The sequence below is a fragment of the Pteropus medius genome, unplaced genomic scaffold, assembly GCF_902729225.1.
Source record: "Pteropus medius unplaced genomic scaffold, Ma_sr-lr_union100, whole genome shotgun sequence".
NCBI classification, from domain to species: Eukaryota; Metazoa; Chordata; class Mammalia; order Chiroptera; family Pteropodidae; genus Pteropus; species Pteropus medius.
The window spans coordinates 7,311,405-7,337,748 of record NW_024340701.1 but is presented as its reverse complement, the minus strand read 5'-3'; the positions used below and the strand labels follow the sequence as shown (position 1 = coordinate 7,337,748).

General features: G+C 41.5%; 2 protein-coding genes across 11 annotated transcripts; one reads left to right on the top strand and one right to left on the bottom strand.

Annotated features, from left to right (window-relative positions):
* CZIB (CXXC motif containing zinc binding protein) lies at positions 1–5,697 on the top strand. 2 transcript variants are annotated; one of them, XM_039886567.1, is made up of 8 exons: positions 1–140; positions 354–437; positions 1,543–1,599; positions 1,968–2,049; positions 2,262–2,293; positions 3,659–3,736; positions 4,410–4,475; positions 5,402–5,697. In XM_039886567.1, the coding sequence occupies exons 1-8, from the start codon at positions 135–137 to the stop codon at positions 5,477–5,479; spliced, it is 483 nt and encodes a 160-aa protein (XP_039742501.1). In that variant the 5' UTR covers positions 1–134; the 3' UTR covers positions 5,480–5,697. The 2 variants fall into 2 exon arrangements, with proteins under 2 accessions (XP_039742501.1, XP_039742502.1); XM_039886568.1 differs by lacking the exon at positions 354–437 and having other exon boundaries at positions 38–140; positions 5,402–5,694.
* On the bottom strand, positions 5,181–24,186 carry CPT2 (carnitine palmitoyltransferase 2). Of its 9 annotated transcripts, none has more exons than XM_039886559.1 (6): positions 23,908–24,186; positions 16,384–16,464; positions 14,771–14,877; positions 9,961–11,265; positions 8,782–8,974; positions 5,181–6,605 (listed from the first exon to the last, which is right to left on the bottom strand). In XM_039886559.1, the coding sequence occupies exons 1-6, from the start codon at positions 24,057–24,059 to the stop codon at positions 6,560–6,562; spliced, it is 1,884 nt and encodes a 627-aa protein (XP_039742493.1). In that variant the 5' UTR covers positions 24,060–24,186; the 3' UTR covers positions 5,181–6,559. The 9 variants fall into 9 exon arrangements, with proteins under 9 accessions (XP_039742493.1, XP_039742492.1, XP_039742500.1 ...); XM_039886558.1 differs by lacking the exon at positions 5,181–6,605 and adding an exon at positions 6,723–7,655; XM_039886566.1 differs by lacking the exon at positions 5,181–6,605 and adding an exon at positions 6,723–7,114.
* Positions 24,187–26,344: the final 2,158 nt, after the last annotated feature.

Below are 26,344 nucleotides of genomic sequence, written 5' to 3'. Positions count from 1 at the left end.
GCGCAGACGCCCGTCCCAGCGCCCCGCCCAACGCAAGCAGCAGGCCCTCACCGAGGGTGCGCAGGCGGCGCCCGCCGTTTACGACTGGCCGGAAAGTAGCGACCGCAGCAAGGGCCGTGCAGAGCCAGGCCACTATGGGGGTGAGGCGGCGGCGAATCGCCACCGGGGCAGGGACAGGGCGGTGGCGAGGATCTGGGAAGCAGAGGCTCGGTCCGGGAAAAAATGAGGGGAGTGGGCTTACTCTGAGAAAGAGCCGAAAGACAGGGCTCCTGCTGGGAGGGGCCGGCCTGGGGCTAGGCGTGGGGCTGCGCAGGCGCTGTTGATGCGGTCGCTCTGGCCCTCCCTCTCCTCAGAAAATCGCGCTGCAGCTCAAAGCCACGCTGGAGAACGTCACTAACCTCCGGCCTGTGGGGGAGGACTTCCGGTGGTACCTGAAGGTGCGGCTGGAGGGGCGGGGCCCTTGACGTGGAGAAGGGAGGAGCTTCGAGAGGCAGTAGGCTCTTCGAAGTTCCGGGTGGGAGCGCGCCCTGGAAGGGACCGGGCTGCTTGGGCCGCACCTCCAGGCCCCGGTCCGGGGAAGACATTCCCCAACTTGATCTCGTATTAAACTGCAGCCTTATCTCCAGTAGGATGGGAAATGTTTAACCATTAAATGTTCTTTTTCTTGATAGAATTTTATGTTTGATTTTTAAAGTTTATTGGTTAATCCTTAATTGGTAGTGTCTTGAAATTCCCTTTGTCATTTTTTTTCTCCGTTAACTATTTCATGGTATGTAAACAAGTGCTGAACGAAAGGCTACTTTAAGGGATATTGTGAATTAGTAAGAATAATTTCACCTTCTGTTTTATTTGTTGATGAGATTTCATTGTGAAGTCGTTTAATTTTGAGTATGGTTCCACCCTTACTTCCCCACTCAGTACTGGTAAATCTGGTACCCTAGTGGCATGATCTCTAGAGATCCCCTTCTTACCCTAGCAATTTGAGGCCTTTCACTCTCGCAGATCCCGGAGCTTATGCTCTGTTTTCCTCCTAGTCTAAATCCCAGCATTCTTCAGTACCCGACAAAAGCCTTATCTCTTTCAAGGAAGCCTTCTGACTACCTTTATTTCCATATATTTTGAAGCCCAAGTGTCAGGGCTTATTTGAGGAATTGATTTTCTTTGGTTTCAAAAAGCACAGTCTAGCGAAGGAGAGAGAAATAGAGTAACAACATAATGATATATACTTGTACTAGGGACCTACAAGGGCCTGTAGGAACACAGAGGAACTCAGCAGAGTGGGTGGAGGCTCTGTTGAGGCCATTTCTGTACCCTGAGCCTTGAATCCCTAGCTAAACTGGGCACTTCTTAAAGGAGGGTGGGAACGCCAACACCAGAAAGTTTGACCTATTCTTTGCCCGGAGATAAGTCTATGTCCTGGTTGGCCTTGTAAAGATGAAGTGAAATTGCTGACAGGAAGGTAGGTTATGAATCTGCCTTACCCTTCCTGCAGTGTCTGCCCAACTGAGTTTACTACTTTATTAATACTCTTTTCCTCCCAAGATGAAATGTGGCAGCTGTGGCGAGATTTCAGAGAAGTGGCAATACATTCGGCAGATGGTAACTACTACTCCCACCACCATACCCACACACGAACACATGTACATCTCTGGGTAGGGATTTGGGGAACATGGGACCCTAATTTCCCCAGTCTTTGGACCTTTCTTTTTGTGGTTTGAAAGGGCAGGCATCAGTGTGATCAACACTGGGAACAACAGGCAGCTTTGAGGTTTGAGGCAGAGTTCAAAATCAAGGAGAAGTCCTTTCCTCAGTCTCAAAAAGCCTCCTTAGGATTCTTGTCCTAGGACATCAATCACCCTCTCTGTGTCTTGGTCTCTTCAGTTGAATAGTAAGTGGTGGGACTGGATCTCTTCCGTACCCTACATCTAATTGATATGTGACTAGAGGTTCTGTTTACTCCTTCCTAGGACAGTGTGGCACTGAAGGGAGGCCGTGGTAGCGCCTCCATGGTCCAGAAGTGCAAGCTGTGCGCGAGGGAAAACTCCATTGGTAGGTCAGGCCATGAATACTGAGCTCTGCCAGGCTAGCTCCCAGCTTCCTGGTACCAAACCAAAAGCAAGCTCATGTTACCTGTGGGTTGACCCAGGCCTGAGGCAACCAGGCTTCTGCAGCAGACTCTTTCCTAGAGCCACTTCTGGGTATCTGGGGGTGGGGCCAAGGTATGGACTCAAGTCAATTTTGTCTTCTGTTTTATGTTTCAGAGATTTTGAGCAGCACTATCAAATCTTACAATGTAAGTTGCCAGCTATAGTGGCAGGCATGGTGGGATTAAATCTAAGTTGGGAGCCAGGAGGTCTGGGTTCTAGAGTTATATCTGCCCCAGAGTAACCTGCCATAGGACATTCATTCATGTTCTTATTCACTAACTCAGTCTAGCAGTTATTTATTCACCATACACTGACTGCTTGGTAGAGACAAGACTCATAACAGACTACTGCAGTGTTTTTGTTTTTTTTAATAAGTGCTGGGCTGTTGGAGCTTGAGGGACCTCTGACCCAGCCCAGCCACTCAGTTTCCATTCCTAGATGCACTTGCCTTATCTATATCTTAAAGAGACTAGAGAGCCTTCTCTGAAACCAAAGGTGGTAGAGTCCTTTGAATGGTGCATCCCAATCTTGATATTGTCCATGTCACGAGGTAGTTATACATTACTGTATAACAGGTTCAAGGATGCAGGAGGATATGTGTACTTTGGATCTGTTTGTTTAAAGAAGGGCAGTTAACTTGTATTCATTTATTCCTTATTTGGTATTTTTGAAAAATGTCTAATTTATGCCAGATTCTCAGCTTCGTCCTGAATTAAAGAGAGAAATTAAATGAGAACTTGCCCTCAATTAAATCATAATCTAGTGGAAGACAGACTAGCAAACAAAAAGCAAATCAGAACCAACAAAGAAGTGCCCCATCAGTGCCAGGTACATGGTCAGTGTGTAGGAAATGGTTTCATAGTGAATGACAGAATGAGAATGAATATGTGGGTGTGATGCTTGGGATCTGTGAGCCCATGGGTCAGGTAACATGAATTTCCTGGTTATATTAACCCCTCAGAGGTGCCCCCTCTGCAAGCAAATCCCATTTCAAAGGCTATAAGTCAGCCCCCTACCTTCACAGCATGGCAGATGGTTAGCTGTAGGCTGCAGCTAAGTATACTGGGGCTGTTTGGATGATCTAGAGACTCCGTAGCTTAATATTCTTGTTCATATTTTTGATGTTGATAATAATATCTACCATTTATTGAGCAGAGTGTTGAGTTCTCTGCTGGGCATCTTACACATATTTCAAATTCTCACAATAAATAGTGGTTTACTCAGCTCCATTTGACAGTCTCAGGCCCAAAGGGGAAGAGAGCCAGAGCTCTGCCGCATATCTAGACAGGCTGACCCCAGAGTCCACACTCTTTGTTCTGCAGCATACATGTCCAAGGTCTCAGGGGAAGCAGGTACCCAAGGCAGGCTTCTTTCAGAAGGGGAAGAGTTGCTACTGAGTCCCATTCTGGATTCACAGGGCGGTCAGAACCTACTTGGCAGGAAGGGGAGGGGCCATGGGGTCATCCTGAAGGCACAGTTGTGCTTATGTCCTCAATACACTTCCTTTCTAGACTGAAGACAATGAAAAGTTCAAGACGATAGTAGAGTTTGAGTGCCGGGGCCTTGAACCAGTTGATTTCCAGCCCCAGGTATGTTTGTCTTCCTAGAGAACCTGTATCTTTGGGGAGGACATGTAGAAAGTGACAGGAGAACTTTGCTTCCTACAGAGATCATGGCCTATGAATTCTCCTAAGAATAATAATAATTATTGTTTATTAAATGCCTACTATGTGTCGGGCACTATACTGGTCACTTTTACATGTTACATTATTTAATCCTCAGTGTGACACTGTGAAGTTATTCATCCTATTTTTCAGATGAGAAAGATCTTCAGAGATTTTGTAACTTGCCCAGGTTTAGTGAGCAATGGAACTGTAATTTGAACTGAGAACTATCTGACTTGAGCCAATGCTCATCCCACTTTATTGGTGCAGCATTTTCACCTCACAAGTCTGTGAAGTAGGCAGAAAAGATAGTATGGTCTTGCCTGTTTCATAAGTAAGAAAACTAAGGTCCAAAGAGGGGAGCGACATGGCCAGAGTCTTTGAGATTGTCAGGGATAGTGGAAGGGTTTACCCCGTAACTCCTGCCTTTTTTGGTATAGGGTTCTAATCGAGGACCGCTCAGTAGTTATTCTAGAACAACTGCCCATACTGCATCTCTGACCTCCCTTCCTAAAGGTGTGAGAAAAGCTAGTTCCCTGGCCAGCCCTCACATTCTCCCTTTTCCTCAGACTAACTGCTGCCTTCCTGTCACCTGTAGGCCGGTTTCACTGCTGAGGGTGTGGAATCAGGGACACTCTTCAGTGACATCAATCTACAGGAGAAGGTACAGATGGGACTTGGGGGGCCTTGCAGGGTGCTATAGGGTACCTAGTAGAAATTACCTTTAAGGTGAACAAGACTCATTAATGGAAAGCTGACTATATCTTTGTGCTTTTTTGTTGGTGATTTTGGTGTTTAAGATGGCCCCATGTATATAAGTACTATCTAGTATTCCACATGCACGATGGTTGGGATGTACCTGCTGGAGAAAGCATGTTAGATAAGCTTTGTTCGGGCATGGGTTATAGTGCTGTTGGCTGTGAGTTCAATTTTAATGAGTCAACAATATATTAAAAAGGTGTTTTAAACAGAAACATACATGAAACGAGGTTATGTATTGATCAGTCGAAGAAAATGTTGTGGTCTGATGCTCCCAGGTACCTAACGCTGTATTTTCCCTGGAAGCAGTGGTGCAGTATTCACTAATTCAGTGTTTGTGGTGACTGTAGAACCTACCACGAATACCTATCACAAATAACAAGAATCAACTGTATTACTGGATATGTTACTCCCTTGCAGATAAGGAAGTATTGTGTTCATGCCTCGAAGGAAGGACAAAAACTTCATTCAGTTTTCATTAACACCTAATAATAGTAACTGAAATTTATTGCGCTCATGTGTGTCTGGCACTATGCTAAGTACTTTTACATGTCACCTCATTCGATTCTTTGAACATCCATCATGAAGTCTATTGTTGCCCCCCTTTTTGAAAATATAAAATACAGCACTAAGGATCAGAATGGTTAAGCGACTTGCCCCAAATCACAAAGCTAGAAGAGCTGGAGTTCAGATCTGAGCAGTCTGTCTCTGTTCTGGGTCATATATGTTCATGAATATGAGTAAAAGCCTGAACTAGGCCTTTTAAGTCCCAGTTCTCCACTCCACTGTCCCAGGCTACCTCATGAGGCTAACTGCCATTTTTTTCCACAGGACTGGACTGACTATGACGAAAAGGCTCAGGAGTCGGTGGGAATCTACGAGGTCACCCATCAGTTTGTAAAGTGCTGAACCCTCTTCCTGCACACTTCTAAGAACTGAGAAGGGACAACACGTTCTAAGCAACAGCCCACTGAGGCTCATTCCCTTGTTCCTTGTTCCCTAGCAGCTGTCTAAGCCCTCACAGTCTGCATGCTGATCTCTGTTACAGCTTCCCAAGCCCCACCAATAAAGCCTGTTTGTGCTGTACTCGTGCATGAAGGTACAGCCACTCTCTCCACAAATAAGAATTCATGTTGGAGGTCTTACTGCTTCCTGACAGCTTCCCACAGTATGTAGTCTTATATCTGATCCAATTTGCAAAATATGCAGGAACACACAGCTTCTAAAGGCTCTCTAGCTCTGGTGTCAAAGCCAATGATATGAAGTGCAGCTGAGCCTCTGGAATGATGCCATGAGCCCAGTAGTCCTGAGCCAAAACACTGCATTGATCAGCTTGGCTTTCAAGTGAACACAGTCATCTGTTAGCTGGTGTCACTTTATATTCCGGGGCCAGAAGGAACTGTAGAGGTCAGCAATCTAGTCCTACCATGAATCTGCTCTATAAAATTCTGGCCAAGTGGTCATTAGGTCTTTGCTCACTTGCTGTGATGGGGATAGTCTCCTCCCATCAGGAAGGTTAGTATGAAAGTTCTTATGCTCAGTCAGCCTCCATGCTACATGTGGCTTCTGCTGGTCCTGGTTTGTCCCTTTTGTGGTCACACTTCATCTTTTGCTCCCAGACAGCTCTGTGGAGATGTGAAGACAACAGTCATGGGCCTGGTTTCCTGGGTCTGAAGATCCCCTACACAGTGAACTGAGTTGTTTGGTGTATGGTTAGGTCACAAGGGCATGCTCATGCCTTCACACTGAATCCATTTGGAAAACCTGTTGTGAGAGACCTTATTTCTCCAATGTTCTCTGCTGGAGCCTGGAATTCATTGGAAGTAAAAACATCCTCATTTTCTGAATGGCCCACTGGGAAAGGGTATAGTCGTGGGGCACTAAGGAGGAGATCCTCTGATTTCAGGTAAAGGTGGCCATGTCCAGAGATGGTGAAGACGTACCTACCTTGTCCCCTCTCTCCAGTCTGGCAGCTATATTGTTTTTCTTCTAGGTCCCCTGTGTTCCTGGCCCCTGGGCCTGCTCTTCTCTGTACCTGACAAAACAGGGCTTCTTTACCCCTCCCTCCCTTAGCCAGCAGGTCCCTCAGCCCCCTATCCCAATGGGTCCAGTCCACTGCCCAGCCTGAAAGCAAGTAAATGGAAGCACTGGGTAAGCAGCTTTTCTGGTTTTTATTCTATACTAGCCAGTGTGTTTGAAGCTCAAAGACAAACATTAAAAAGATCTCAAGGTTTTGTTTATATTTTAAATTCTCACCTTTCAGGAGGCAGAGGAACCCAAACAATCATTAACATTAAAGGAAAAGTAGATTATGTTAATAGATGCAGAAAATGTATTCAGTAAAATTCAATACCCATTTAACAGCAAAACAACCACAGAAACTTAGCAAAAAAAAACTAGGACTAGAAAGGAACTACCTTCACCTCATAAAGGATATCTACATGAGGCGTTTGAAGTATTCCATTCAAGATGAAGGCGAAATGAGGTCCATCACTGATATTCAATGTGCTCAAGGGCTGACCAGTATAAGATAATGTGAACAGACTGAAAAGGAAAAAACTCACTTTTCAGATTATGTTTTTCTACTTGGAAAATCTAAAAGCATTAACAAATGCTCAATTTGAGATTAACAAATACATTTCAGTATACTGGCAACACGCAAAATATAATTCAAGACAGTGCCATTTAAAATAGCAACAAAAATATACTCCTCATCACCAGGAAATTTCCCTGCCCCACCCTCCAGGACAACAGTCTCCTGTTCAAGAAGTAGTAGAAGTTAGAGCTACTAGAACTGGGGATAGTAGAAGATGAGCGTGGGTGAGCATGCTCTACCTATATCATTACAGCTAATCTTCATTACATCACCATGTTCTAGGAATTATCCTCATTATACAAAGAAGAACTCACAGACCAGAGAAGCAAAACAACTTGCCTTTGGTCATAAAGTGAAGACACGATGAACTTGGGAGTTCAACTATTCCTGAACATGGTTCATGAGTGACAGCAACATTATGTTTTTACGTACACTGGCAGCCATCAAATATCTCTTTGATCAAACCATAGAACACAGAGGACCTGGTACCTGTTGGATATTCATTAAATAATTACTGAGTGAAGGATGGGTGGAGTCAGCTAAGAAGATATGCAGGCATATTTATATGAACTGTATGAGGATTAAGTGAGAAAATGCATTGGAAATGCTTGACAGCTGGCTCATACCAAAATTCAAATCCCAGTTGTCCGGGAACTCACTGGGCAAGCCACTGGGTAAATGCAGGTAAAATTAAAAGCCTTTCCTTTTCAAAAAACAACAGAATACCCTTTCACATTACAGCAGTGTTCTAACAGTAAACAAAAAATTCTATTCATGTCACTTATAGGAGATGTTTCAAATGCAAAATGTGATCACGGCTACATTAGGCCATAATTAGCACATAAGCTTCAACTGGTTAAATACACACCAATTATAAATCTTATTTGGCTTGAAGAATAGTAAAATGGCATTCCCTAAATTCACAGGAATAACTTTTATTGCAGCAGGATTATTAGAATCAGACATCAGCAGTTCATTTCTTAGAAAAATAAAGAGGATTTTCAAAGAGAGGATGTCCCAGGAGAGAAAGCCAAGTTTATAGGAAGGATGAAAGTGTTTCTCACCATCACCAGAAAAGTTAGGGAGCCCATAGGAACTGACTGTTACCTGAACTTATTGGACTTACTGCTGGAAATTTCTTTGTGGGGATTAGGAAATTAGGTTAAAAAATAAACTCAGAGGAACCATCTATCTCCAAGCAACAATTTCTGCTTCAACAATAAATACACCTGAGTTATTTTTTCAAATCCTACCTCCTAATCAAATGTCTTAAAAATGAAATCTCACATATACCTTTCACTGTGATCTAGTCCCACTTGTAAATTACATGTTTAGCTTTAAAAACCATGATTTTAAAGTTCAAGCTTTATGACACTGGCTGATTAGTTTCATTAGTTACAGAATAGCACCTATTGGCTACATAAGCCTCAATTTTCATATCAATGAAGCAACGGAGGCTTTTACCCTGCACAGAGGCTAAATTTTGATGGGTTTGCCTTCTATGGCATCAAACATGTCTTCTAAGGCCTTCTCCACACATTGAAGAAACTCCCGGGCATTGCGGCCTGGGTAGGAGGAGATGTTGCAGCCTATCCAGTTATCGTGAACAGCATACCCAATGCCGAAGCCATCAGGGACCACAGGGGCAAAGCCGCCGATGTTCACTGCTGGGCTGTTCAGTGTGCTCGTGGACAGGATGTTGTGGTTTATCTGCCCATATGCAGGGTCCAGGTACAGTTCAGGTAGGACAATCCCTTTGGCTGCTGCCAGGTACCGCAGAGCAAATAAGTGACGGTCAAAGCCCTGGCCTGTCAGAGACAAAACGAAAAGCCAGAGTCTCAGAATCTCGGAACTGAAAGGGACCTTAGTAACCCTCCCCCCACCCGCCATGTATTAGTCCCCATCACAGCATCCTTGAGCATGGAAGAAAGCTCTACCTCTGCATGCGCACCTCATCTCACTAACCTCAGGAGTTCATTCTAGAATAGTTCCTTAAGAAAAAGTTGTCAATGGCTGAACTAAAAATGAGCCTAAAGTGAAAGCATGATTTTAAAAAGTCTGAAACTAAATCACGTTAATAAATCAGAAAAGTATGTGAAGAGATGACTGCAGAAACTAAGATAACATCTAAAGTCCAGGTCAAGCGTAAAAGACAATATTGAGTCAGTGGAACAAAATAGAAAGGGTTCTATCTCAGCTTTACTGCTACTTTGCTATGTAACTCTGGGCCCGTGGCTTCAGTTGCCTACCTATAAAATGGGGAAGGATGAGACCAAAATGTCCTGGAAGTCTCTTTCAGTTCCAGGACTTTTGGCTACATGAAAGGATTGGACTATGTGATCCTCCAGGTTCTTTCCAGGTCTTGAATTTTACCACAAAAAAGCAAAGAAGGATGACACTTAGATTTGGAAAGAGCTTCTCAGCTGGCCTATTTACAGGGAGCCAACACACTGTACTGGACATGAAGAAAGAAGTGCTATGGGCTTAGAAAGCCTAAATTGTCAAAACTGAGTCTGATGACCCAAACACTCATGTGTCACAACTGAAAAGTGACCTTAAATGAGGATGAAGTTAGATGCATTTCTCCATCCCTGTTCAGGAGGTAAGAACATTCTGATCCCTAGTGGCATGTCTGGCCATTCAGACTATTAGGTAGAAAAAAAATAAGGAAGTTGGCAGAGGGATTAAAACTAGTGAAGGGGTGGAAATCAGATGCATGGTAGAATATTACTGAGGCTTACCCTTGTGCTGAGGGCAATGTGACTCAAAGGCATGCTCCCCACCCCCATCTCACCCATTGCTGCTTCTTTGGTCAGCTGGCCATGGTATTTGGAACACTCAGCCATCATCTGCTGAAGCTCTTTGGCACTGTGCTTGGACGGCTCCCTGACAAAGGCCTCGGAGCACCTCTTTGTGAAAATGGAGGCAGGGCGGATGGTCTCAGTGCGGCCGTGCTTGAATGCTGCAGTGCTACAGGACTCGTAGGTGGCCACTGTCTGCCCATACTGCCGCAGAAAAGCCATTTGAAAGGCCAGCTGGGCCACTGAGTCAGGGCTCAGCTTCTGCTTCTTCAAGAATTCTTTGCCTCCTCTCTGAAACCTGATTAAGTCAATGGTAAGGGTTTTCGTGGTGGCATCAAACTTTTCCTTAGCAGCACTGATGCCAGCCTTTAAGGCATCATTCAGCTTGAAGCTGAGTTTCTGCACAGCAACAGAAGAGTCAGCTCTGACAGGCTGGCTCTGTGGAGTGATGGCAGGGGCCTGAGTGCTGTCTTTAAACACTTCATTGAAAAACCTGAGCACTGCAACACCATCGCCCCAAGCATGCTCAAAGTGAACAGCGGCAGTGCCATCCTTGGCTATAATGAGGTTAAAAGATTTATCAAACCAGCGGTTTGTGCCATCACCATGCAGCATATTGTGGGACAAATGGACAAGGTCCTTAATGGGGAAGTCATCTAGGCAGAGACAGAACACAGCAGAGTCCACCTTCCTCAGGTTCTCTTCATTACCATCACTCACGAGTTTCTGCCTGAGCTCTGCCCAGACATCTCGGTTCTCACTGCCCAGATATGCCAGCGGAAACTCTGGGGCAGGGCTATTGTCTGAGAGGATGTACTTCAGATGAGCCTGGATTTCAGAGGCATTCACGATGTTCCCATCTTCATCCAGAACATCAAAGACATAGAAATGTCCTTTTCTTAGGACCAAGAGGTGTCTGGCCTTATCGTCAGTGAAGAGTTCATCCCGACCGGGTCTGGGTAAACGAGTTGAATTGAATAGGCGAAAATACTGGGACATATCCAAGGGATATGCATTGACCAAGTAGGCACCATACCAAGACAGAGAGGAAGGCACAAAGCGTATGAGTTTTTTGAAGGTATCAGTGTCACTTTTGGCAGGGTTCAAGTGAAACACTTCTGGCTCCAAAAGGCCAGCCCGGAGTGTCCTCAGAAACCGGATGGCAGAAACAGTCATGTTGGTCGCCCGGGTGAGCTGGTCATTATACTCAGACTTTGGGTCGGGGTTGAATGCCATAAATGGATTAAAGTTCAGGACAATGGAGTCTCGAGCAGTTAAGTACATATCAAACCAGGGGCCTAAAATATAAAAATAAAAAAAAGAACATAAAAAGTTAATACAGTCCCCCAAAATAAAATTTGAGACCAAAAAAAAAAAAAAAAAAATCAAGTATAGGCAGAAGAAATGACATCACCCTCCAGAGGGTGGAATTTCTTGATTTTTTGGTCTGCAAAAATTCATGTTATATAAATAAGATCATACAATATATGGTCTTTTGCAACTGACTTCTATCACTTACAATAATGTTTTTGTAGTTCATCCGGGTTGTAGTATGTATCAGTTCTTCATTTCTTTATATTGCTGAAAAATGTTCCCTTTTATGGATATACCACCTTTTGTTTATCCATTCATCAGCTGATGGACATTTTGGGCGGTTTCCACTTTTTGGTTATTATGAATAATGCTGGTATGCACAAGTTTTGTGTATGTTCTCAGTTCTTTAGGGATATAATTAGAAGTGGAATTGCTAGCTTAAGTGGTAAGTCTATGTTTAACCTTTTGAGGAATTGCTAGGGTATCTTCCAAGGTAGCTGCACCATTACCAGCAGTATATGAGGGTTCTAAGTTCACCACATCCTCAGCAACACTTGTCATTGTTATGATCTGTCTTTCTGACTGGAGCCATTCTGGTGGATAACCATCATTGTGGTTTTGATTTGCATTTCCTTAATGTTTATTAATTGCCTTTTCTTCCTCATTCTGTTTCATTTCTTGACTCTTAAAGGAATAAAATATAATACCCCACTTGTATTAGTGCTGAAACAGAATAGTTGTTAATTCCCATCCCATCTCCTTAGGTTTCTCTTGCATCATCTCCCTTCAGGGACAACATTCACACTTGACTATCTCTCTAATATGAGGGACAGTCTTCACCATCATTCTGTGTGTTATGTACATTTGTGCACTCTTTTAGGAAATGCTTGAAAAGCAATTAGAAATAACTATCAGTGTATGCAGACCACTCAGATAAGCCCTCTGCACTTCTGTGGATGTTTTGTTTGTAAAAAAAATCCAGAAGCAGTATTTTATATTTTATCAGACAATGTGTCTTCAAGGGAAGTTCCTGCTAGGATTAGTAAGCATGGATGAACTCTACGAATAAGGACCATCTTCTATTAGAAGAAATAATTTTCAGATTTTGAAAAGCACTGGAGAAAGGATTAATGGATACATATTTATCTATTATTAATTTGTTGGTCCATCCATTCCATTTCATTCCTTGAGAATCAATGCGGTGCCAGACCCTGGTCCAGAGGATACAAAGAAGAACAGGACATGGACTGTGATTTGGAAGAACTCTGGTGAAGGAGACAAACAGAATTAAAACATTAATGCAACACATTAAAATGCTAAGAAAAAAATACTGGGGGATGAGGGGGTTAAAATACATTTGATTTTAAAAAAAGACATGAATTTATGCCTCTGATCCCTTCAGTAAAAGAATTTTAAAGAGACATAAACCAATAAGGCAAAGAGAATGAGAGAGGAGAAAAGAGTGAATGTTAGAAGTTGAAAACATTTAGGCAACTGGTAATGACTAAAGCAGACTCAAGAAAGCCAGCCCAATGCTGGCAGCAGATTTATACAGCAGAACCCCCAAACTGCTCAGGAATTGGCAGCCTAGATACATCTGGTTGAAAGACTATCTAATTAGACCCTCACTCCTACCCCCCAGATATCCTCCCCATTCCAGTAGAAGACTTAAGTTTTATTCTCTGGAGAAAGTAAAACTGGGGGACATAAATTATAGTTGAGATCTCAAGCCTTCTTTCCTTATCCCACTCCTACAACACTAGCTACCAGGAAAATACCTTTTGTCAGTTTACTGGAAAAGCCTTTCTTGAAAGTCTAACCCACAGCCACTAACATTAGGGCACCTAAGGAAATGGTTTAGCCAGATCACATTACAGTGAAGCTGTGACTGACAAGCCCCATCTTCATCTACAGAGCTTCCAACAGCTTTTTAGTATCTCATTCATATCCCAGACAACAGAGAAGGATTATGAAGCATCTGAAGCAAGAGGGCAACTCAGTAAAAAAGCAACTTGGAGACAGACTATGAAAAAAGGTAAGAACTTAAAAAAAATTCCCAGATAAACTATTAAAGGACATAGAAAGCTAAACATAAAGAAGTATAAGATAATCATTAACTTCAGAGAAAACAAAGTTTGTACAGGAAGGGAAAAACAATTCCAATGTGCTACATAACTCAGATGACAATAGCATTTACATGATCATAACAGCGTAAACACTAAATCTTAAGCTAATCAAACTTACAAATAATTATACTGTGAAAATGAGGGGACAGGAAAAGTGCACATCCGTGCATATATGTGGTGATGTAAGAGACTGCTAAATTCTAATCTTCCATAGTGAGATGTCACCAGACAATGACTAAAACTAAAAGAGTTAAAATGCATAATAGAAGTATATAATTTAGAAAATAAGGATATATATCAAAAGAATTAGATAGCAGCTGAAAGTGAGAGGTGGGACATTAGGGGAGAGTCAGGAAATTGCTGTGTTTTTCCGAATAAGCCTGATAGAACTATTTGATTCTTTAAACTATGTGCATGTATAACCTTATAAAAAATATAAACTAAAGTGCTGTGGGTACAGAGGTGGAAGCAAACCAAATTTAAATGGAGAAGGAGAAGGACCGAAAGGTTTCATAGAAAATACATCTACAGGTCTTTTTTTTTTTTTTTAAGTATATAATTGGCATAAAACGTTATACTTATTTCAGGTGTACAATATAATGATTCCATATTTGTATATATTGTGAAATGATCACCACAACAAATCTAGTTAACATCCATCAACATATAGTTACAAAATTTATTTTTCTTATGGTGAGAATTTTTAAGATCTATACACTTAGCAACTTTCAAACATACAATACAGTATTATTAACTATAGTCATCACATTGTACATTACATCCCCATGACTTATTTATTTCATAACTGAAAGTCTGTACCTTTTGACCCCCTTCACCCATTCCACAACCCCACCCCCTGCTTTTGGCAATCACCCTACCTGTGTCTTAAAGGAAGAATTTTCCAGGTAAAAATAGTAGAAACATGGATAAAAACACAGAAGAATGAAAAAATAATGGGTTGAGGGAACAATGAGTTGTCCAGTTTTGTTGAAGCATGAAGTATGTCAGGGAGAATGGTAAAAGATAAGGCTGGAGAGGGCAGTTAGGCCAGAGCATAAAGGATCTAGAATGATACACACAGGGCATGGGACTTAAACCTGCATCCTTTTCAGACAGAACCAATTTAGGTTCTGTCTTGATCCTACCTACAGAGAAAGCAAGCCATGGCTCTTGAACATGGACTCCAGACAATACCTTAGTGGAGAAGGAACTTACTCAGCCTTAACATTACCTCAGGAAGAGAGGATAAGACATTACTTCAATGTTTATCCCAGCAAAAAAATATTTTTGAGACCAAAAGATGCCTTACTTTGCATTATGGTGGGCTCTGGGAAAAATTACTTTCACAGCCCAGCCTACCCACCTGAAATGTAGCTTGTATGTTTATTCTGCTTGTCTTGAGCAACCAGTTGCTCGTGCAGTTCTTTTCCAATCCCATTTTCAAAACTCTTGCAAAACTGTTCTGTTTTTCTGAAATGTTCAAGAAAAAACAGAATCAAATCATGGCAGAAAATACATGATTTTTAGATTCATGGCCAAAAACTCATACACAGAGTTTTGAGTCCCTAATAGTATAGAATCTGGTCTGAGATCAGAAAGTACTTCTCATCAGAAGAATAGGAATCAATTTAAAATGGGTAAATCTAGGATTTCTTCTTAAAATGATTAAACTGGGAAGATCAATCAACATCTCATAAAATAATCTGTAATTTAAGAGGCAGGTTGGCATGAAGAAAAGGACATAATCACTGGAGTCAAAAAGAGCTAAGTTTGAATTCTAGCTCTGTCACCTTCAAACTGTGTGACCTTGGACAAGTCACGATCTGAGTTTCAGTTTCCTTATGTGTAAAACAGAGGTAATATACCACTTCACAAGATTAAAAAACATTCATAAAGTAAGGATTTAGAATAGTTTGAAACATAATACTTAATGACTTACAGCTATTAAATTATTACCAGATCAAGAGATGCTTCGAGTGGCTAATAAGGAATATTTACAAGCAGAGGACTACATTATGAACAGTTCATCTGTTTTTCCATCACTGTCCAGTGAAGAACTCTGTGATTCTAATGACAACGCCAGTTATCTGAGCAAAAAAAATCTCATTATGGAGAAAGAGTACTGTACTCTAGAATATAATGCAATCCACTTTTTGACAATATCCAGTAATATTTTCCAATTCCATGTTGTATTAGTATCCTAGGACTGCCAAAACAAAGTACTACAAACTAGATGGCTTAAAACAAATTTATTTTCTCACAGTTCTAGAGACTAGATGTACAAAATCAAGGAGCTGACAGAACCATATTCTCTCTGAAGACTCTAAGGAAGAATCTATTCAATGCCTTTCTCTTAGCTTCTGGTGTCACCAGCTATCTTCGGCATTCTTTGGCTTGTTGATGCACTCCAATCTCTGCCTCCATCATCACATGGCTGTCTCTGTGTCTCCTCTTCTTATAAGGACACAAGTCACATTGGATTAAGACCCATCCTACAACGGTATGACCTCATTTTAACTAATTACATCTGTAACAACCTTATTTCTAAATAACGTCACATACTGAGGTTCTGAAAAAGAGCACAAATTTGGGGGGTACACTATCCAATCCAGTACATATGCTCACCAATCACACTTCTGGTCTTCCATATGCTCTTCTCAACGGACCTCGCTACCAAGAGCACACGCCTTCTGCAAATGACTAGTAGCAGCTAGCCTCCTAGGTAAGCCTGCCAAGATATGGTATAAATTTGGCATTCTGGCTTATAAACCATCACCTACTGAGTCTAGTTAGAAAGACTTGCTCAGCCCTTCTTGAGTGAAAATCTATTTCCTGAATTTGCAAATGTAGAAACTAAGTCCCAGGTTCCTGGAGATCCAATCAAATCACAGATACTTCCTGAAGCTCGGTCTACCACTACTTGTCAGCCTCTTTTAAACAACCCAACCATGGCCATTCAAGGTTCTCAGCATTTACCTGAACTGTCCATCATCTAGGAGAGGTTTCTGAGCACTGAGGTATCTCCTAATGGTATCTTCAAGTTTGGGAATAGGCAGCCTGAGGACAAAGCAAGGTCAATGTAAGAGTGACAATATGTGGAACAGGTTAATTAGCTTCACAACCCAAACTAATAAAAGGATTACTGGATAATGTTCTTCCCAAAAAACCAACAATGGGAAGCAAGTGACAAATCAGAATTGATGGATTTACTAATGTATGTATCAATGGTAACTATTTAAGTAACACAATAACTTTTTAATGTATTAATGATGAAGTTCATAAGCTATTTAGTAAATATACTAATAGATTCAAGATGGGAAAGTGGAAGCTGCCCAAAGCCTTCCTGTTTCCTGGTCACAATTATAATACCTGTGCTAACCCTGTATTGGCACTGATTTGAACTCTACCCTTAGTTTGAACAACTGCATTTTTCTCCCCCTAAATTTTTTTTAAAAGTCCTATTTTTTAATCTTCTTGTGCATTTACAACAGAGATTCATACAAAAGTGAAACACAGGTCTGTCGAAGGGCCACCCAAATATGAAGTCGACCATCAAGCCATGCCCAGCCATCGAGAGTCCTATAAGGAAGAACCAGATCTTCCTATGTGCTTACTTACTCATCATTCTCTACCAGTAGATTCCCAATGATGGCTATGATGCTGAAGTTACTGGTCCACAGTGAAATGAAAATGCATGGACAGTATGGTGAGGTGTACTTTCTTTTGCATGTCAATAATTTTATCAAAAGATATATTCCCTAGTACCAAAATTTAAACAGAATTTAAATTACCTCTACCAACTCAAAATTAACACTGATACATTCAAAATATCTAAAAATAGTAACCATTTACAAAAAAAGGAAAATTATCAATAAAATGTAGTTTAAAACCTTACTATAAGGCATACTGTGGTTCTAATGTTTATTTTCAAAGTGTGTTTATCCAAACATGATGTAAAAAATAAATCTGAGTTATTTATAACCATTATGAACTTAGGCTGCACTGCGTAACTATTCACAACACTTTTAACACTAGAGATCCCCTTACATTCATGGATAGAAACAGAAAATCCCAAATGCTACCTCAACTATCCCATAATGACAAAGTTATCCACCATTTTTCTCAAGACTTTGTTTTGACACAGTAGGGACATTAATGAAAATTTACCTCTTTTAAACAAAATTCTAAATTAGAGGCATGGCAGTTTTATAAAAACAATGCTTATTAAAAAGCTTCTTAAGTTGTTAACTCTAGCCTGAACTCAGTGAGGTAAAAAGTTAGTTTTCAGAGTGATGATTTATATTTTAGTTATTAATACAATACAAACTGAATTTTCTCAATAGAATTATACTGAAGCAGCATATATTCTGTATAAAAATTTTTATCATGGACACAAAAACACCTGTTTTCTATTTAAAAAAATATTAAAGATAACAAGAAATATGCCACACTTACCAGGTCTATATCTTTGCCTAATATAAAATGCCTTCACTGTAAATGCCAAATAGCAATACAGTACATATCACTGAATTATCTAATATAACACTTGGCAGACAATGGCCATGGTTATAAAGTTACTGTTCCTGATGAAATAAAAAAAAAAAAAAAAAAACAGGAGAACAGGACAGTGAGCTTTCACATAAAGCTAAATTTGATTAATTTAGAAGTCTGTCCTTAATTCTGAGAATTGCCTTTTTTTTTTTTGGATAGTGATGAGGGTCATTAAAGGTCCTTTCTTTTAAGAAATGTTATAACAATATTTTCCCCATAATTTTACTGATCTATGAAATTTAAAAGTTTAAGAACTACTGACACAGTAGAAAGAGAATGAGATTTAGAATCAGACCTAGGCTCTGCTGCTTAATTTCTAGTTATATGGTTATAGGTGGCAAATTGCTTGATGTTTCTCAGATTTTATTTCTAGTCTATGAAGTTAGAGAGAATTGTCTCACAGAGAGATATGAAATCCTGTCAAGTATGAACTTCACCTAGCACAAGTTTATTATTAACACATCTAGTATACGGAAAGGTTTAAGTTCACAGCCTTTGAACTCTCACAGATCTGGGTTTGCAGCCTATCACTCACTATCCATGTAATCTTGGGCAAATTTCTTACCTCTCTGGCCCCTTTTTCTCCATTCGTTAAATAATAGCTCCCTGGGTTATTATGAGGATTAAATGAAATGTATTTGCATATATAAATTTATATATATAACTTAGGAAGGTTATCTGACATACAGTAAGCATTAAACATATAGCACACATTGAATGTATATTTATAGACATCCAGTCCCTCTCTATATCTATAGATAGCTCATTCTTTCTCCTTTCCATTCTTCTTCTGGTTTCCTGCTTCCCTCCTATTTTGATACCTTCCACCTTAGGCACAAAGCCTACTATTTCCTTTCATCTGCTCAGCAACATTCAGTGTGGTCTCACATAGCTACTACTCTTCACTAGCCATTTCTACTATACCTTTTAGAACCTCCATTCTGTTCTGAATAAACTATCCTATATTCTATAACTTTTCCTCCAGTATTTCACCTACCTCCTCACCTCTCTTAAAATATGACTATAGTCAGCCCTCCATATCCGCAGGTTCTGCATCTGTGGATTCAACCAACCACAGAGCGAAAATATTCTGACGGGAAAATAAGTAACGTTGTTGCTGACATGTACCATGTAGTGAGGTCCAAGATGACTGTGTCTGTACTGAACACATATGGACTTTTTTTCTTGTCATTATTCCCTAAACAATACAGTAAAACTACTTTACATTGTATTATAACATTTATATTGGTATTATAAGTAATCTAGAGACGATTTTAAAGTATACGTGAGGATATGTGCAGGTTATATGCAAATACTATGCCATTTCATGTAAGAGACTTGAGCATCCATGGATTTTGCTATCTGTAAGGGGTCCTAAAACCAATCCCCTGAGGATACCAAGGGACAACTGTATTCTGAAAATACGCTTGCTTTCAAATTTATCTCCAAAGAAAGCCATTCCCCAATTTCTAGGAAGGAACAGCACCCTCCCTACCCCATCGCCTGCCATCAACATTAAACAAGTTTCTTTCCTCTCAAAGTCAATTATACCACCTTCTCCCATCCTCATCTGATACTCATTCCAAGAGGTGGTGGGTTAGTGAACCAGCTCTCCAGTGGGTAGGGGATGGAGCCCTGATTTGTACCATTTATCAATTTCTGTAAATCTCCCATCAGGCCAATTTCAAGCTACTGACATGATGTCACTGAATGCAGAGCTGGGAAGAAATGCACAGAGTTAGCTCTCATGATTATGCTGATTTACAGAGAGAGGAGCTCAATGTTCATTAGAATTCTTCCTCTGAAACCTCTTTTCTGATCTCCACTGGCACACAGGCCAGCACCAAAATAGGTAGTTAATAAATATATGTCAAATGAATTAGATGATTACTCCTTACTTTAACCCCTTCCCCCTACTCATCTCAGGACCCTGCATTCTTCTTTATCACATTTAGTGGTACTTATATATTTATGTCTCTTTCCTCCATCAGACTTCAGGCTGTGAAACACTTAAAAGGATGAAGAAGATGGAGTTAGAAATTCTCTCTTCTCACCCTGTTGGTTTTGACATCATCTTCTGAGTCTCTTTTCCCTTATTAGATCCTCTTGCCCTAAAAGTGCAGGTTTTCTCAAGACTAGGTCCTCTGGCCACTTCTGACTGTATATTCTGTAAGTAAGTGCCTTTGCTGTCCTAATGCCAACCTAGACACTTACACAGGCTCTTCCAAGCAGGTAGTGAGGGAGAAAATTGAATACATAAGGGAGTATGATCCTGCCAACTGTAGATTTATTCTTCTTTCGGGACAGTGTGGTATGCTGGAAAAGCATAAGCTTTTAAGCCAGGCAAACCTGAGTTCAAATTTTAAATAAGTCACCTTCAGAAGGTAGGTGAGTGGTTACCAGGGGTGAGAGCGGGGCTGGGGAGTGACTGCTACTGAGTACAGGTGAGTTACTAGCTGCATGTCTGTGAGCAAGTCATCTAACCTAAAAATGGGAATATTACCTTTCTCTAGGGATTGTTAGAATTAAATACCAATATAAAGCACTTACTACAAAATCTGGCACATAGTAAGTACACAGCAGATATTTGCAAGTACTATAACTGCTTTAAACAAACATTTGTTGCATGTACAGGATCTAATAGAAGAAAATGTGTTGTGTGAGTGTGGAGGTGGGCGTGACAGGGCCTGGGTGAGTAAAGGAAGCTTCACAGAGGAGGTGACAGAGTTGAAGATTACTAATTCAGAAGAATGAGGGAAGAATAGAGCCCAGGAACAAAACCCTGAACACACATGGCATATTCAAAAATTTTAGGGAGTTTATGGTGGGCCCAGCCCAAAAATCGCCATTTGGGCCCTAAGTTGTTAGAATTGAGCTAGGGTGTGTGTATGTTTGGCAGTGGGGAAAGGGAGAACCCATTTTGTCTTTAAAAATATATATCAGGCACCATTTTAGACATATAGTTGATCCACAGTAAATGTCAGTGCTCTTTGTTTTTCTTTTAATCCCTAATCACTTTATATGATAACTGATGTTCAAGATATAATGGGCAGGTTCTCTAGTATTCAAATGGGAGGCAGGTGAGGTCAGAGTTACCAAGGTGTGAAGAATAATAGGTAAAAACAGTAATGTTCTGGGCCCCAAAGGCATGGATTGTCTTCACATCCAGGATGAATTTATCCCAATGTTAACTATACTGTGTAAAAATACGAAAGGCTTTTTAGCTGTGCTCTTGCAGGAAGAATTATCTACTGAGTACTTACTGTGTGCTAGACTTTGTATTAAGTGTTTTAATTCTAATAATTTAGGGTATTTAATTCTAATAATCCTGAGACAAAGGTAATATTACCAATCCCAATTTTTAGGTTAGATGACTTCCTCACAGCCACACAGCTAGTAAGAAGTGGAGCTGGACTGAAAATCAGATCTGTCCAACTCCTGTCTCATGATATTAACCACCATGAAATGCTGCTTTCCACTTATCACATTATATCTGAACTTTCTGTTTATCTGTCAAATTCCCCCTGACCTGCTATATGGTAAACTCCTCGCCATGACTGACTGGTCTCCAAATTCATATCAATAAATGTTTATCAAATTAATAATATGAATAAGTAGGTCAGGTTGATCTACCCTTTGTCTCCTCAGGATTTTCAGTGTTATATTCTGAGGTTATGTTCATTGTATATAAATATAGCCCTTAAAAATAGCACCTAAAGGAACTGTACACCTAAAAATGATTAAAACAGTACATTTTATGTTATGTATATCTGACCACAATAAAAAAGAACAAAGAAAAAACATAATATCTAAAAACAAGCAAATGATAGTGCAAGGGTTTCCAGAAAAAAGTTGAGTCCGAGGTCACCCTGTCAATAGGCAGCAGTGATATGCTAGAAACCGGAATAGGGAGGGATCCAGTTGGACCACCTAATACAAAGGAACTTAGCCCTTCCCCTTGTTAACTAATTAAGGTAGTTCCCTGTTTTTGGCATCTTATCTCACTCTACCCTCACAATAGCTCAATGAAGTTTATGTTCCATTCCTACCTTACAGGTAAGAACTATGGCTGAAAAAATTTAACCGAATTGCCTGAAATTATAGAGTATAAGACCCAGACTCTGAAATTAAGTTCTATCAGATTTGGGGTTTTTCACCAAGTGTGACATCGAAATGAATGTCAAAGATAACACACTTTACCAGTCTAGAATTTCATAGAGATAAAGGGAATCTCATTTTATCTAACCTTCACTTTACAGTTGAGATAATGGAGGCCTGGGGGGTCAGGGGGTGGAAGTGGGAGTCCTTGTTTAAGGTTATACATGGGCAATGACTCAAGGCTATTTTTTGTGGCTTCAAATTCCTACAGATTTTTGTGCTGTTGGTTGAAAGGAAATGATCTTGAATATTCTTCCCAGATTCCCAATTATAAAATGGAGACAATCCCTCTGATCTTAAACCTGGGTGGAGCCTAGGCCTGCCTGAAAGCCAAAAGCCATCTTGCCAGCTGGGCTTGGCAAAGACAGGTTCTGTCATTCCTCACCTTTCCCCCATATACTGGCTTAGCGGACACATAGGCTGTCAAGGAGGAGATGTGTCCAGGCTGATCTCACGGGCACAAAGTCTCTTTTTCTTCCTCCCACCAAATTTAAACAATGGGATTGGGGTTAGATGATCTCATTTTAATTTGTTTTTGATGTCTGTACGCTGTAATTTCTTATGTATCTCCTTTGATGACCTTGCTGAGAGGGAGGGGGTGGGCAGTGATGACAATGGGTTAAAGAGTTCCTGGATGTGAAGAAAAACAGCAACCTAGTAATTGGGTTAATGCCTGTGATACAATCTTTGTTCTATTCATGGGGTGGGGAGTACTGGCCTCCAGCCCCTAGACTGGGAGATCTCCGATGGCAGTTTGGAAAGAAAGGAAGTTAGAAGAATCTTTGACACGAATTTGGAATGTGGCACCAGAAACTAACTGGTGAGCAGAGAAGGTAAAGTCTGGTTTTAGAAGGTAAAGGAATTTAGGAAAATTTCTACCATTGAAGAAGGAGATGTGGCAGCTCAGATGAAGGCTGGGAATTCAAAGGCTAGGAAAGCTGGAAACCAAATTAAAGAAAACAGTGGGTGAAGGGGTGAAGATTTATTGAGACTTTTAATAGGGGTAAGTAGATTCTAGGTGAAGTGTTTTAGAAGGTTGGGGGATGGTCTATGGTGAGAAGGAATAGATAGAATTCGGGTGGGCTCTGGGCAAATTTGAGTAATAGTTTGTGAGGGGTATTGAGGGTGTGTCTAGAAGTCAGTGAGGGTGGGGTGAAGTTGCAGCGGGTAATGTGGGTTAAGGAAGATATATTAGGGGGAGTGTTGAAGGTTTGGTAGGGGTGAAAGGTTTCCAGGTAAAGACTGGACTTAGAGGACTTTGGGGACGGTAAGGTGAACACTTAAGTGTGCTTGGGAGATCGATGGGGGTGCTGAAAGCAGAGTAATGTTGGCATGGGGAGTGGGCTGACGGTTTTGAGTAACGGAAGTGAAGAAGGTGGAGTGTTGGGAGAAGCTGAGGAAGGATAACTATTATGTATCAGGAATTCGCCTGTCCGTACTCTAGGCAGGAATGTGAGGCAGTCATTAAAGTACTTCAGGGGACACCTAGTTGGAGGGGTTGGAGTGGTGTTGAAGATGGGCAGGTTGGATATTTTTCAGGGAAAAATGTGAGGGACATTTAGGGTATCTGGCTGGAAGCTGAGCCACTGGAGAGTTGGAGAATGTGAAAGAGCAATGGGTTGTTCTGAGGTTCCTATGCCAGTCACAGGATTTCCAGATTGGGGGATTACGGCATCGTACCAGGTATGGAGGCAGAACCGGGTTCAGTAAAAGAGTCGAGAGTGGCTGGAGTGAGGCTGGGGCCGATTCTGGGCTGGCGGTGGGCGGCGGGGACTGGGAGGCCGGGCTCACCTGGGCAGGCTGTCCTGAAAGTGCATAGTGGGCACGACGCTGCGATGCAGGTACTGGCCCGGCCCGGAGCTGGCGCTGAGGAGCCGACACGGGGCTCCTGGGCCAACGGCAGGGCCCCGGGACCAGGCGCGCAGCAGCAGACAGGCCACCATCGTCCCAACTGTGGCAGCAGAACGCGAAGGATGCAGAGTTTTGGTGCACAGAGACAAGCCTCCGCCCTCAACGCCCGGGACAAAGGGGCAGGATCTCCTGCCCAGTTCGCATCCGCCCGCAAAGGAACTTCCGGCCCGCAGGCCCCGCCCACGGAAGGACCGCCCACAGGCCCACAGGCCCACGGCCCGGCGCCTAGGGCCGCCGGCATCAGAACTTTGTTGGTTTCTCTTCCGCCCCCGATGTAGCGCGAAACGGAGCTCCAAAGCTACTCCTTTCTCTTTTGGAGAAAGATAAAAACTTGAGCTGAAGAAAAAGAAACCAAAAAAAGCTTTTGGAATCGGATAAACCTAAATTTGGTTCAGGCTCTGTCCCTGGGAGACCATGGGCAAAATTTTAAACCTCTATTCCTCATCTGAGAAAGAGATCATGATCGTTCAGCGTACCTCCCACCATCCTGGATATAAAATGAGATAATTTGGTATGTACAGTGCCTGACGCAGTACAGGTGGTTGTTAGCAGCCCGTGACATTTGTTCCACAGATGTCTGACATGATTAACGCCTCACAGCTGCCCTTAGACCTCACACGTGTTAGAAAAAACGTGTGCAGAAGTTGAAAACCATGGAATCTCCCATACAGTACCTCTTCTGTGCAGAAAGCCTCTTAAAAGTAGGATCCCTTCTGCTTGAACAACCTTTCTCACCTTGAACATTTCTAAAGACAGGAAGCTTCGCCTCTAGCTCCGAGGAGTTTTTCATGCTCAGTAGACCACATGAGGCTTCCTGTCACCACACATCACTTCCAAGCTTCCTTCCAACTTTGACTCTAAGATTATACAACTTGAACAGAGATCTATCATCCCTCACCCATCACTAAACAAAACTATTGCATGCCAATTCCTGCCCTCAACTGCAGCTGAAGGATTAAGTAGGTTCTGTGCCCATTTTACAGAAGAAAGGGAGGTATCGAAAAACATAAATAAAATCATGCTGTCTGACTTGAGGTACAGAATTCCATTTGGGAACAACCTTCCTTTAGCTCCAGCTTTCAATCAAAGCCCCGTGGGTTTGAGTTAGCCAAGTACATTTGGTCTGTCCCATAACTGGCTAAGCAGTGCCAAAAGCTGGAGCACACCAGAAAGAGCACCGGACTGAGAGTCAGGAGACCTGAATTTTGATCTCAACTCTGTCCTTATCTAGTTAGATAACCCCTGGTTGATCAGGAAGATCACTAGCTAGCTCTGACACTCATTCAGTGATGACTACAAATCCTTAAGAACTGAACATGAAGCTCAAGAATACTGAATATAATCCTTCTCCCTTGAGAGAACAGACAGAGCTGACCCAGGTCTAAAACATCAATGCCAATTGCCTGCAGTGAATAAGGCCAGAAGAAGAATATCAAATCCTTTCTGAAAAAGATCACTCCACCAAATCCAGACAGATTTCAAAGCCTGAGAACCTGAAACAAACATTGGGAGCTGTGTAGAGCTAAGGGGATCAGAGGACCTGGAAGACAGTGGACCCAATAGAAGAATAGTAGCATGATTCTAGAGACAGAAGGCCAAGGAATAGTACCCATCCAATATAACAGCTTAAAGAAGGGCTCAAAGCCTTCTGTGGGTGAATGGCTGATAAGAACAAATCTAACCCTTCAGGCCAGTGTCCAAATTTTTCTAATTCTGTCCAAGGCCCCCACCTGCTTCTCCACTTCCCATCACATCACCCTAAGTACTCTGCTGTAGTAATACTTGCACTACTAAGCATTTCCAGAACCTGTCCTTACTCCATGCCTTTTTTTTTCAGTTGTGTCTCTATCTGTAATGTTTTTTCTATGCATCTCTGCCTAATACACTCTGACATCCTTCAAACACCATTTCAAAACTGCTAACCCCTATGAAGTCTTTCTTAATCCTCATCCTTTCTCCTTCCCTCAAGAACAAATTTCTCCCTCTGTGATTCCACAGCACTTTTCTTTTTTAAAATTTTTTAATTAATTAATTAATTGAAGAAATGATTTAAAATTTTTCCCCATCTACCTCTCCCCTTCCCTCTATCCTCTGGTAACCACTAGTACATTGTTCATGTCCATGAGTCTGTTTGTTTGTCCTGTTCATTTCTTGCTTTTAGGTTTATATCCCACATATAAGTGATATCTTGTGATTTTCAACTTTTTCTGTCTGGCTTATTTCACTTAGTACGATTATTTCAAGGTCCGTCCATGTTGTTGCAAATGGCAGTATTTCATCTCTTCTTATGGCTGAGTAATATTCCATGTATATATGT